General features: G+C 39.1%; 1 protein-coding gene across 4 annotated transcripts in view; it reads right to left on the bottom strand.

The window, feature by feature from the left end:
* ADAM32 (ADAM metallopeptidase domain 32) overlaps window positions 1-11,675 on the bottom strand; it is a 144,279-nt gene extending 132,604 nt beyond the window's left edge. For all 4 annotated transcript variants that reach the window (XM_039242496.1, XM_039242497.1, XM_039242499.1 and 1 more), the window contains exon 1: window positions 11,554-11,675. In XM_039242496.1, the coding sequence (XP_039098427.1) occupies window positions 11,554-11,611 (58 nt within the window). In that variant the 5' untranslated portion in view covers window positions 11,612-11,675. The remainder of the gene's footprint in view (window positions 1-11,553) is intronic.
* Between the last annotated feature and the right edge of the window lie 2,463 nt (window positions 11,676-14,138).

The raw sequence follows: 14,138 nt of genomic DNA on the forward strand, positions 1-14,138 counted from the left end.
GTGGTGTCTGACAACTTTCTATTCCCATTGCTGGAGGAGTTAAAATGGCAGAGAAGTACAGCTGTATTGAGGTCAGAATACTTGGAACACCCAGAAAATCTGTCTGCGGACTGACAGAAAAATCTCCACAGGTGAAAGGAGACAGGCTGGCAGGGCAGAGCTGTGTGTATGTGAATTGGGGGACATAAAACAGTGTGGGCACACAGGGGAGGCATCTCCTTCTGTAAAGAGACAAAAGGGAGAGAAAAGAGAAGCTGCGGATTGTGGTATTAAGTTAGGACGAGAAAAACCTCACCAGACCATGGACTGGGAAATAAGAAATACAGAGAGTGCCAATCTCTGCTTTGCAAACAGCCATCCAAGCTGAAGATTGGAGTTTTCAAAAGCACGCAACCTCTTCCAAACTGAAGCCACTGCTGTGTGTGCTTGCCCGCTGGGGAGGGGAGCAGGCCTGGGGTGCGGTAGTAATCTCAGGGGCACAGTGGGAGAGAACAGTCCCCTCCCTTGAGTACTATGGAAAGAGGGTATATTGCCCCCCTCCCAGAACAAAAGACTCTGCAGGGGCCTGCCATATTATCAGGGCGGAGTGGCGGTACCCCAGAACAGGATCCAAGAGGTGCTCGATCCTTTAAGACCTCAGGTTCTGAAGCCCAGCTGAGTGCCCAGATGACACAGGAGAACCGTGGAGCAGGACAAACTGGCCACCAGTGCTACTCTGTGAGGGCTGCCTCAACAATGTGGTTTGAGACACCTGGTTTGGGGAGGAGAGACTGGATGTCACCATTTTTCTCCCCATCACCAACATGGTGAGGCTTCAGGAACAGGGCAGCTGCCCCCAGTGGAGACGGGACGGCCTACACCAAACCCTGCCGCTCCGTGCCTGGTACCTGCTTATCTATTGGAGTGAGGCTGACACTAATCAAACGAGATCGCCTCTCCTCCAGACCAGCACAGCCACTGGTCCCAGGAACCAACTTAAAACTGTCCTGGAGTTTTGTATGTTAGTCTGTTGCTTTCTTTTTTCTTTCTCTCTCTCTCCCTTTTCTTTTCTTTCTTCTTTTTCTCTTTTCTCCTTTTTCTTTCTACTCTCTTCTTTTATTTTCCCTTTGGAATCAGGCTCATAGTTTCTGATTTGATGTTTGGCCAATTCTAAAAATATATACATATTTTTTTCTTTCTCTGCTTTGTTTTGTCTGTTTAATCAGGCATTTAACTCTATTGTTTTTACACCTTTTCTATATCTCCTTCTTCTTTATTTTCCTTTCTCTCTTTCTGAATTAAGGCTCATAGTTTCTTTGATTCTCTGCTTGGTCTTTTTTTTCCCCACCCCTTTCATTTTCTCTTAGTTTGGAATCAGGCCCCTGCCTTTTCCTTTTTTCCTGGGTTACATCAAAGAACAAATCAAAGCACATCTGGTGGAAGCTCTAAACAATCCACCACTATGAGTAAGGAGGAGCTTTATAGAAGACTGACCAGTGGGATAGAGTAATCAAATTACAGCAGAGCAGAGTACATGCAACACACTCCAAAAATATTTTCTGAAGTGTCCTGTCCTGGACAGTGTATGACCCCTTTTTAATACAGTAGTTCTCACAGGTGCAGGACACATGACAAACTATTAAAACATGAAAAAGAAAGAAACCTAGCCAAAATGAGGAAACAGAAAAGTCCTCCTCAAAAAAAAAAAAATTCCAGGAAGAAAGGATAGCCAGAGAATTGCTCAAAACAGATATAAACAATATATCTGAGAAGAATTTAGAATAATAGTATTTAGGCAATAGCTGGGCTTGAAAAAAAAAACATAGAATACATCAGAGAATCTATTACTGCAGAGATCAAAGACCTAAGAAATGAATTAAGAAATGCTATAAATGAGATGCAAAATAAACTAGATGCAGTGACAGTGAGGATGAAAGAAGCAGAGGAGAGAGTGGGTGACAGAAGATAAAAGTATGGAAAATGATGAAGCTTAAACAAAAGAGGGAAAGGAAATTACTAGACCACAAGGGGAGAATTAGAGACCTAAGTGATTCAATGAAATGAAATAATTTCCATATCATAGGATTTCCAGAAGGAGAAGAAGAGAGAGAGAAAGGGGCAGAAGGCTTATTTGAACAAATTATAGCTGAGAATTTCCCTAATCTGGGGAAGGAAACAGGTCCAAGAGGGACAGAGCTCCCTTCAAAATCAACAAAAACAGGTCAACACCATGACATATCATAATGAAACTGGAAAAATTCAAAGACAAAGAGAGAATTCTGAAAGCAACTAGGGACAAAGAGGCCTAAATCTATAAGGATAGACACATAAAGGCAATAGTAAAACTGCCACTGAAACTTGGCAGACCAGGAGTGGAAGGAAATAGTCAATGTGCTGAATAGGAAAAATATACAGCCAAGAATCCTTTATCTGGCAAAGCTATCATTCAGAATAGAAGGTGAGATAAAGGCTTTCCCAGACAAATAAAAAGGAAAGGAGTTCATGACCACTAAACCAGCCTTGCAGAGGATCCTAAGGGAGACTCTGTGAGTGGAAAGCAGCAAAGACTACAAAGGACCAGAAACATCACCACAAGCATGAAACCTACAGATAATACAAAGACACTAAATCCATATCTTTCAATAACTCTGAACATAAATGGACTAAATGCCCCAATCAAAGGACATAGGGTATGGGGCACCTGGGTGGCTCAGTCAGCTGGGCATCTGACATGAACTCAGGTCATGATCTCATGGTTTGTGGGTTTGAGCCCTGTATCAGGTTCTGTGTTGATAGCTCAGAGGCTGGAACCTCCTTCAGATTCTGTGTCTCCCTCTCTCTCTGCCCCTACCCTGCTCATGCTCTCTCAAACATGAAAAAACACTTAAAAAAAAAAAAAAAAACAACAACAACAACCAGGGTATTAGGATGGATAAAAAAAAAAAGACCCAACTATATGCTGCCTATAAGAGACTCATTTTAGACCTAAAGACACTCACAGAGAACCATCTATTGTGCTAATGAATGGCAAAAGAAAGCCAGAGTAGCCATACTTATATCAGACAAACTAGATTTTAAAAACCAAGACTGTAACAAGAGATGAAAAAGAGCATTATATCATAATTAAGGGGTCTACCTATCAAGAAGGGCTAAATTTTGTAAATGTTTATGCCCCAATGTGGAAAGACCCAAATATATATGTCAATTAATCACAAACATAAATAGATGTCTATTGACATTGTCTTTTTTGGAAAAAAGTTCTTAATTTTAGACTCTGTTACATTAAAATTATAAATACAAAATATATAAGACTGGAAATGAGATTTTTAAAAATAGTATCAAATAAAAAGCATAAAATATAGAAAGTATAAAATATCATAACAGACTTAAATACAAATATACCTTCCTTGACAGCTATATGGCTTTTTCAGTTTACTACCTGCATCTGGAAGTTTCTGGGCCCAAGGGTTGTTTGAATTCTTAAATAGTCAAAATATTTGACCTCTGAGTTTGAGGTTCCTTTGCTAATACACTAACTTCAAAAACTTAGTAGTTTCTCATCTAGTTGCTTTCAGTAGAAATAACAAACATACAAAACTTTTAAAGTCATAATTTTCAAATCTGCTTTATTTTTTTTTTTTTTGCCTTTTATATTGTAGATACATGGTCCCTTTCAGACAAATGATTTGCAAATACTTTCTCTGATTCTATAATCTCTTTGCCTAACTCCTATTTCTCCCTCCCCACCCCACCCCCCATCTCTCTCTCTTTCAGCTTGAGTCTATCTAGTAAAACATATGTCCATACCCTTAATTAAAGCTCTGCCTTGAGTAATTTTTTCTAATTGAGAGGTTTAACTGACACTTTGGTGCTCAAACCTTTCCAAATTCCATTTCTTACTATTTGGAATCTGAAATCAGTCACTTTTTAAAATCCTGAAAGGCCTTGAATTTCTGGATTTATTCCCTATTTTTTTTTTAGTAAACTGGACAATTGCTTCCAGAGACTACATCCTTCTCTTACACTTTGCCAAACTTGGATAATGAAACTGACCTCCAACTGCAAAAGGATAACATACTGTTATCTGACTTTGGTAGAATTCAGTCAGTCATATGGTTTATTATAATTTTATGAAATATACTATGAAACATTTTGTAACTTCCTAACATAGATCTCCATTTTTCCAGTTTTAATTTTTTGTCATCTACTATCCATTACCCATCATTCATTGCCCAGAAGCTCAAAGACATCTATTTTAAGTTTATTATGGCAGCACACCACTGCAAAGCTCCAATTTTTATATTGGCCAACTTAGGCTGACCACGCTATTAAATGGTAATAAATAAAATATTAAAATCTTAACATAATAAAAGCTTATTTGTTTTTCATGTTAAGTTTGGTAAAGGTCACCAGAAGCTCTTATTAAAGTAGTGACTCAGAGATCCAGGCTCTCTCCAACTAGTGACACCATAAACTCAGCTCATAGCTTCTAAGGTTACTGTTGCATCAGATAAAAGAGATAGAAGAAGGATACCAACCCTTAATTGAGTTGATCCAAAAGAAATTACACACCTCATTGCTTCTCAACCTCATGAGCACAAGATAAAATGACCCATTCTGAATGTAAAAAGGCCAAGAAATGTGGGCAAAAGATAGATACTCAGGGAGCACTAAGGAACTACCACATAAAAGGATGGAATATATATATTTACAGCAAATACTAGCCAAAGGAAAGTTGACGTAGCTATGTTAACATCAGCATAATGGGGCAAAATGCATTATTAGGAATAAATAGAGGCAGGATATAATTAATAAAAAGAAACAAGAATGAATGCAAAAGAATGAAGCTGGAACTCTACCTCGCAGCATATATAAAAAATAACTTAAAATGGATCAACAACCAAATTTAAGAGATAGAACAGTAAGATTCTTAGAAGAAAAAACAAGAATCTTCATGACTTTAGATTTGACAACGGATTCTTAGATATGACACCATAAACATGAGCAACAAAAGAAAAAATATATTAGATTTCACCAAGATAAAAAAACTTTTGTAAATCAAAGGATACTCAGAAGAAAGTAAAGATAGTCAACTGAATGAGAGAAGACATTTGTAAATCATTTGTCTGAAAAAGGTCTAGCATCCAGAATATAAGAACTCTTACAGCTTGACAACAAAACCAACCCACTTTTATTTATTTATTTTTTTACAAATAGTTTATTGTCAAGTTGGTTTCCACATAACACCCAGTGCTCATCCCCACAAGTGCCCTCCTCCGTGCCCATCTTTCCCCTCCCCTCCACACACCCATCAGTCCTCAGTTTGTTCTCAGCATTCAAGAGTCTCTCATGGTTTGCCTCTCTCCCTCTCCCCTACTATTTCCCCCCTTCTTCTCCCCCACGGTCCTCCATTAAGTTCCTCCTAATCCTCCTATACATGCAAACATATGGTATCTGTCCTTCTCTGCCTGACTTACTTCGCTCAGCATAACACCCTCAAGGTCCATCCATGTTGCTACACATGGCCAGATTTCATTCTTTCTCATTGTCATGTAGTATTCCATCGCATAGATAAACCACATCTTCTTGATCCATTCGTCCGTTGAAGGACACTTAGGCTCTTTCCATGTTTTAGCTATTGTGGAGAGTGCTGCTATGAACATTGGGGTACATGTGCCCCTATGCATCAGCATTTCTGTATCCCTTGGGTAAATTCCTAGCAGTGCTATTGCTGGGTCCTAGGGGAGTTCTATTGTTAGTTTCCTGAGGAATCTCCACACTGTTTTCCAGAGGGGCTGCACCAGTTTACATTCCCGCCAACAGTGTGGGAGGGTGCCCGTTTCTCCACATCCTCGACAGCATCTAGAGTCCTCTGATTTGCTCATTTTAGCCACTCTGACTGGCATGAGGTGGTATCTCAGTGTGATTTTGATTTGTATTTCCCTGATGAAGAGGGATGCTGACCATCTTCCATGTGTCTGTTGGCCATCTGGATGTCCTCTTTGGAGAAGTGTCTGTTCATATCTTCTGCCCATATCTTCACTGGGTTGTTTGTTCTTAGTAAAACCAACCCAATTTTAAAAACAGGCAAAGGACTTGAACACTCATTTCTTCAAAGGTATGAGTCACAATGGTCAAAGATATGACCACAAATGGTCGACAAGCACATGAAAAGATGCTCAACATGACTAATCACTGTGGGAATTCATATCATAGCCAAAAGGAGATACTAAGACATATCCTCTAGGAAGACTAGAATCATAAAAAAAGTAAAAGTAAAATGTTGACAAGAATGTGGACATTTGGAACCCTCGTACTCTAGCAGGAATGTAAAATTTTGCAGCCACTATGAAAAACAATGCGACAGTTGCTCAAAAAATTAAAAACAGAATTACCATATGATGTAGCAACTCCTATTCTAGAAATATATATGCAAAAGAATTTAAAACAGGGACTCAAACAAGTACAAGTACACATATGTTCATGGCAGCATTATTCATAAGAGCCCAAAAGGAGCTGCAACCCAAATATCTATTTACAGATAAACATATAAAATGAAATATGTATTTATCCACTTATATTCCACATAATAGAACATGGCTCAGCCTTAAAAAGGAGAAAATTCTGACAGATGCTGCAACATAGATGAACACTGAGGGAGTTATGTGAAATAAAACAGTCACAAGAAAAATACTCCATAATTCCAGTTATAAGAGGTACCTGGAATAGTCAAATCCATAGAGACATAGAGAAGAATGGTAGTTGCCAAGAACTGCAGGCAGGAAGAGGAGAATGAGGAGATCAGTATTTAATGGAGAGTGGGTTTCAGCTTGGGAAGGTGAAAACCAGTTCTGGAGATGAACAGTAGTGACGGTTGCACACGTGATGTACTTTATGTCATTAAATTGTACACATAAACCTGGTTAACATGGGTACAATGTTAACAAACAGAAATTTCTGTACAAACAGAAATCACAGAGCTGAAAAATACAATGCGTTAACTGAAAATTTCAGTAGAGGGGTTTAACAGCAGACTAGACAAACAAATGCTAATGGAGTTCATCACCACGAGATCAGCCTTACAAGACATGTTAGAGTTCTTCATACTGAAATAAAATGACACTAAATAACAGGAAAACATATGAAATTATAAAATTCACTGGTAAGGCTAGAAAACATCTACAAAAATAAAGGGGAAACTGAATATATTTTCTTCAATTAGGTTCTACTTAAAAAGCAATAAACTAAAAATCAGTGAAAAAAAGTTAAAATTGTAAATTTTATGTTATGTATATTTCATCACAATTTGTAATGTTTTGGTTTTTTATTTTTTTAGTGTTTTATTTATTTCTGAGACAGAGAGAAAGATAGAGACAGCGTGAGCAGGAGAGGGTCAGAGAAAGAGGGAAACACAGAATCTGAAACAGGATCCAGGCTCTGAGCTGGCTGTCAGCACAGAGCCCGATGCGGGGCCCGAACCCACGAACTGTGAGATCATGACCTGAGCTGAAGTCAGACACTTCACTGACTGAGCCACTCAGGCGCCGCTGTAATTTGTTTTATAATGGGTATAGTGCTTCCATTTTGCAAGAAAAAAAGGCAATAGATTACACAACAATGTGTATGTACTTAACACTACTGACCTGTACACTTAAAATGGTTAAGAAAGAAAGTTTGCAGGAAACATATTTAATATATAGGTCAAAAAATGGGCAGAAGACATGAACAGATACTTCTCTAAAGAGGACATCCAGATGGCCAACAGACACATGAAACGATGCTCAGCGTCCCTCCTCATCAGGGAAATACAAATCAAAACCACACTGAGATACCACCTCACGCCGGTCAGAGTGGTGAAAATGAGCAAATCAGGAGACTCTAGATGCTGGCAAGGATGTGGAGACACGGGCACCCTCCCACACTGTTGGTGGGAATGTAAACTAGTGCAGCCCCTCTGGAAAACAGTGTGGAGGTTCCTCAAAAAATTAACAACAGAACTCCCCTATGACCCAGCAATAGCACTGCTAGGAATTTACCCAAGGGATACAGGAGTGCTGATGCATAGGGGCACATGTACCCTAATGTTCCTAGCAGCACTCTCCACAATAGCCAAAACATGGAAAGAGCCTAAGTGTCCTTCAACTGACGAATGGATCAAGAAGACGTGGTTTACCTATACAATTGAATAGTACATGGCAATGAGAAAGAATGAAATCTGGCCATGTGTAGCAACATGGATGGACCTTGAGGGTGTTAGGCTGAGCGAAATAAGTCAGGCAGAGATGGACAGATACCATATGATTAGGTGGATTAGGAAGAATTTAATGGAGAACCATGGGGGAAAAGAAGGGGAAAAACAGTTGGGGAGAGGGAGGGAGACAAACCATGAGAGACTCTTGAAGTTGAGAACAAACTGAGGGCTGATGGGGTGGGGAAGAGGAGAAGGGGGGTGATGGGCATGGAGGAGGGCACTTGTGGGGATGAGCACTGGGTGTTATATGGAAACCAAGTTAACAATAAACTATTTTTTTAAAAAAAGATTCTTTTTCTCTCCCTCCCTCTGCCCCTCTCCCTCACTCACACTCTCTCTCTCACTCTAAAATTAAAAAAAAAAGGGGGGGGGGCAAAACACCTAAACAGACACCTCATGAAAAAAATATATACAGGTGGCATATAAGATGATGAAAAGATGCTCTATATCATATGTCACTAGATAACTGAAAATTAAAATGAGATACCATTACACACCCATTTAAATAGCCAAAATCCAGAACACTGACTACATCTAATGCTGACAAGGATGGGAAGCAACAGGAACTCTCTTATTGATGGTGTCAATGCAAAAGGGTATAATCACTTCAGAAGATAGTTTGGCAGTTTCTTACAAAACTAAACATACTCTTACCACACAATCCAGCAACCCACTCTATGGTATCTACACAAAGGGACTGAAAACTTTTGTCCCAATAAAACCCTACACAGATGTTTATAACAGTTTTATCCATAATTGCCAAAACTTGCAAGCAACCAAGATCTCCTTCAATAGGTGAATGGATAAACTAGTACATCTAGACAATGAAATACTATTCAGTACTAAAAATAAATAAGACATGAAAAGACATGGAGGAACCTTAAATGTATATATCTGAGTGAAAGAAGCCAACCTGAATAGGCTACATACTTAATGATTCCAAGTATATGACACTGGAAAAGGCAAAACTATAGACACAGAAAAAAGTCTGTTGTAAGGAGTTAAGGGAGAGGGAGGGATGAATAAGGTGAGCACAGGGGATTTTTAGGACACTGAAATCACTGGATACATGTGGATACATGTCATGCTACATTTGTCAAATCCAAAGAATACACACAGGCAGAGTAAATCCTAAGGTAAACTATGGACTCTGGGTGATAATAAAGTGTCACGTTGTAATTATCAATTGTAACAAATGTACATGATGTCAGTAGCAGAGGCAGTGCATGTGTGAAGACAAGAGTGTATGGGAAATCTCTGTATCTTCCTCTTAATTTTGCTGTGAACCTAAAGCACTATATAAAAAAATAAAGTTTATTCATTTTTTTAAAAAAATTGTTAGGATGGTAAATTCTACGTGTATTTTACAATTTAAAATTAAAAATTAAAAAACAAAGGTACTGCATTAAAAAAAAACCCTCATGAGCAAAAGATCCATTTAAAGTTCAAGATCTCATGAATTCTTAATATAGCATATTTTGAAAAGGTTCATTGATGTTTTAGACTCCATATTGCAACAACTTTAACCACTTATCAGGTATTAATGGAGTATACAAAGAATGCTGATAAATATCTGAAAACACTATTAAAATACTCCTCCCTTTTCCAACTACATAAGCTGGATTTTCTTCATATACTATTTCAAATAAAATATAGCAACAGATTCAATGCATAAATAGATATAAGAATCTGTCATCTATTAAGCCAGACATTGAAGAGATTAACAAAAATGTAAAATCATGGGGTGCCTGGGTAGCTCAGCTGGTTAAGCATCTGACTCGATTTTGACTCAGGTCATGATCCCAGGGTCCTGGGATCAAGCCCTGCCTCATAACAAGCATGGAGCCTGCTTAAGATTCTCTCTCTCTCCCACTGCCCCTCTGCCCTGCTGACACCCTCTCTCTCTAAAGAAACAAAAAAGGGGAAAAATGTAAAATCAAACCACTGTTTTGTTTCAAAAAGTTGTTTTTATTTTTTAAATGTGTTACTTGTATTAACATATAATAGATACACCACTGTTATTTTAAAATGAATAAAAATTCTTAAATTTCTATTATTAAGTTCCAATATCACAAATAGATATAAGCAAAAAAAAGCAAAAGCTCTTTGAGAATTTCTGTAATTGTTAGTGTGAAAAGAAAAATTCCAGAAGGTTTGCAAACCACTGCATTAAAATATCATGCGTTATGGTGAAGGTTTGTCTCCCCCAAAATTTCAAGCTAAAGTCCTAACCCCAATGTGATAGTATTTAGAAATGGGACCGTTGGGAGGTAACTGGCGTTAGGGGTGGCCATGAAGGTGGATCTCTTATAATGGGATCAGTGTGCTTATAAGAAGAACCACCAGAGTTTGCCTTCTCTGTCCACACAAAGAAGCTATCCGAGTACACAGCAAGAAAGCCATGGTCTACTCGCCAGGATAAAAGACCTCACCAGACGCTCACCATGATGGGATCCTGGGCTCTCAGACTTCCTGTCTCCAGAACTGTGAGAAAATAAATTTCTGTTTAAACCATCCAGTCTAGGGTATTTTGTTATGGCAGCTCAACGTCACTAACACGGCATATAAGAGCGAAACGATTGGTAATAATCCAAAAGTCCATTAATAAAAGAACTGGCTAAATAAATTATGGTACCTCCAAACAATGGAACACTATGCAGATGGGGGAAAAGGCATTCCATGTACTGACGCAGGATGACAAGATTCAGAACAGTGTATAAAAAGGGAAGGAAAATAATATATCTAAAATGTTTGCTTGCATCTAAACCACTAGTAATACATGTTAAACTTTTGTGGCTTCTTTATACCACTCTTTGTATCCTACCATAATGGACCTCTATCACTGTCAGCATAGCAGACACTGAAAAAAACATTTGGGGGGGGGGGGGAACTGCAGGACAAATTACTGTCATAGGTATCCCAGATTAGCAATGTCGGAACAAATGGTATGTGAGGAGAATCAGGTTTTTGTTTAGGCTTGTTTGGATTTTGTGTGGAATTCAAGAAGATTCTAGGGTGCTTCTGAGTGCATGGAATATTGGAGTTTTGTGAAATGCATGGCACACCTACAAGGAAAGGCTGCCCCCAACCGAGGTTCGGAGAGGAAGAGATTTGTCCTTGAGCTCACTGAAATGGTCTTCCCCTCTCGCAAGTCACTTGTGTAGCCCAACACAACGCCCCCTAACGGCCGAGTTTCAGGCTGACAGGCCAAAAGAAACCAGAAAGCAGATCTGAATCGAGTTGGGCCTGGAACTCGTTGAAAGAAGGAAAAGAAAAACCTTCCTCTGCCCAGACCCAGTGTGCCAGGGTCTCCGCTGCCTTACCAGGTCCTGATGCCAACAAGCCACGGAGCCCAGCAAGCAGCAGCATTAGGAGGAACATAGTGTGGCTTCTGGGCTCCGAGGGTGGACTGGGCCGGCAGCCGTTGGGCGCGCTCCAAGGACGACGCCGTGGCCGCTCACACGCGCGCTCTCGTGGGGCGACGATCTCGCGAGAACGCTGCCCCGAACGCTAGTAGTCCGCAGCGTGTACCGACGTTGCTCCCCGCCTAAATCCCGCGTGCCCGAAGCTCCTTTGGGGTTATCCAGAGCCCTCACCTCGCGGTGTCGCAGTTGCTGTCCCCCGCTAACCTTTTGCTTCGTGTTAACAGACCTAACAGAACTAAGCCATTAATTATACACGGTTTTGTATCACGCACTTCCAGATGTTTTGAAAGACAAACGTGCAATACTTTTCTGAATTTAAAACTATATGCACGCACGCACACACACTCATATTTACTAAAGCTGGGTTTCTAAATAAACAAAACATCAAAAAACTAGCCAGATCTGTGAAATACATTCCGAGAAAAGGAAACGTGAGATTTTGATCTCTGAAAAGAGCTTGCTGTGATTTTTTTTTTTCCATATTTACTGCCCAAATGCACTGTGTAATCAGGGTGTGTCTACTTTTTCCTCCAATCTGGTTCTTCGGTAGCCCTTGGCTAAAATTCAGGTGTTAGCATTCTCTTGTTCAACACCTTCTCGGTACAGTGAATGCTCATTCTTTCATGTAGTCAACGAGTTGGGAAGAGATTCTTACCCATAGTTTCAGTAGGTAGTTTTCAGTTTTCCAGTAGAAAAACTTTCTAAATTTCAAGCCCAGGCTGCGTCTATTTTCTCCTATCCCCCAGTGCTTTGGCCACTCCCACTTTTGGTCTTTCCTGAATAAACATTGCCTTATTCCCTGGGACTACACAATGCCTCCTCCCTCTCAGCCTCACCTCCAGTCTCTACCTATATGCACTATCTTTTAATTCTTTTGAAATCCCAAAGAATGAATTAATCCATCATACTAAGTAACAGAGAGGCAGACACACAGACAGAAAGCTCACTTAGAGAATCACATCTTAAAATGACATTTGAGATGAGATTTTGCAGAGGCATAGGACTTCAACAGGGCCATCTAGGCCTAAAAAAGAATAAGATGAGCAATACTAAGGCAACAAAAATCTACACCCAGCTTCTATCCCAACAGTACCGCCAGTACTAGACTAACAGTTTTTAGGCAGTAGTTGGGCCAAAAGCTGGTTTCATCTTGTTTCATAGTATTAGAACAATTAAATACTTAGATTTGTCAATTAGTGGTATGTTGAATGAATTCCTGGTTTATTGTTTCTCTTCTTCAATATTTCCTGTTTAAATCTTTAATAGAGCAGACTTTATATTACTTGTGTATATAGTTCTCACCGTAACAGTTTTATGTCCCATCCAGAACTCATATATCACAGTGCCTAATATGATATCTGCAAGGTGATCAAGTTTCAGGAAACATTTATGGAATTCAACAGAATCTGACTTGTGCTTAGAAAACCTGGATTGTGCTTAACTATACAGTCAAAGACCCAGGCACCTGCTTAAGACAAAGAGGAAAATGCAATAAATATCCTGAGCTAGGTAATTTTGTGGACATATAGTCAAACAGGGATATCAAAGTTACATATAATTTATCTAAGTATTAAACTATCGTTAGCAGATATTAAAGAAGCAAATTTTGAAGTGACATTTGCGGCCAAGAAATTTTACAATTTTAATAGAAATCCAGAAGAAATCAAGGCCAAACCTGAATGAAAAGCATATATGTAAAAATCTATACAAAAGTAAAAGAAGTTCACTGATCAAAGTCTTTTAGAAAAACTTTTTTTTATTTAATGTTTTGAGAGCGAGTGAATGAGTGGGGGAGTGGCAGAGAAAGAGGGAGAGAGAGAAAATCCCAAAAAGGCTCCGTGCTGTCAGAGCACAGCTCACTGAGGGTCTCCATTTCACCACCATCATGACCTGAGCCAAAATCAAGAGTCAGTTGCTTAACTGACTGAGCCACCCAGGCACCTCTTTTAGAAAAACTTTACAAGTATTTAAAAATTCAAGGAATTACCTAATTCTGGGGAAAGATTTTAGTTACATAGTTAAAATATTACCAAGATTTCAGTGATATGAATTACAACAGCAAAAATCGAGACAATATGAGAAAGGCACAAACATTTTAGTCTTACATGAATTCACTTAGAGATTTAAACTGAAATGAAGAATCTTCATTTGGGATTGTTTATACTGTTTTTTTTTAAAAGAACATAGATGTGACGGGCACCTGGGTGTCTCAGTCTGTTAAGCGTAAAACTTTGGCTCAGGTCATGATCTCATGATTCATGGGTTCGAGCTCCACATCACAGCTCAGCGCTGACACTGCAGAGACTGTTTGGGATTCCCTCTCTTTCTCTCTCCCCCTCAAAATAAATTTTTAAAAAGTAAAAATAAATGAACACATTGTTGAAGATTGTGTTTAATTCATTAATGAGGAAAGTGGTAAGGTATTATAGCCAGTTCAAAGGAGAATCCAAAGATCAGGAATATTGAAATAAATATGCCATTGG

The sequence above is a fragment of the Hyaena hyaena genome, unplaced genomic scaffold, assembly GCF_003009895.1.
Source record: "Hyaena hyaena isolate Hyena2069 unplaced genomic scaffold, ASM300989v1 scaffold_215, whole genome shotgun sequence".
In the NCBI taxonomy this organism is placed as follows: Eukaryota; Metazoa; Chordata; class Mammalia; order Carnivora; family Hyaenidae; genus Hyaena; species Hyaena hyaena.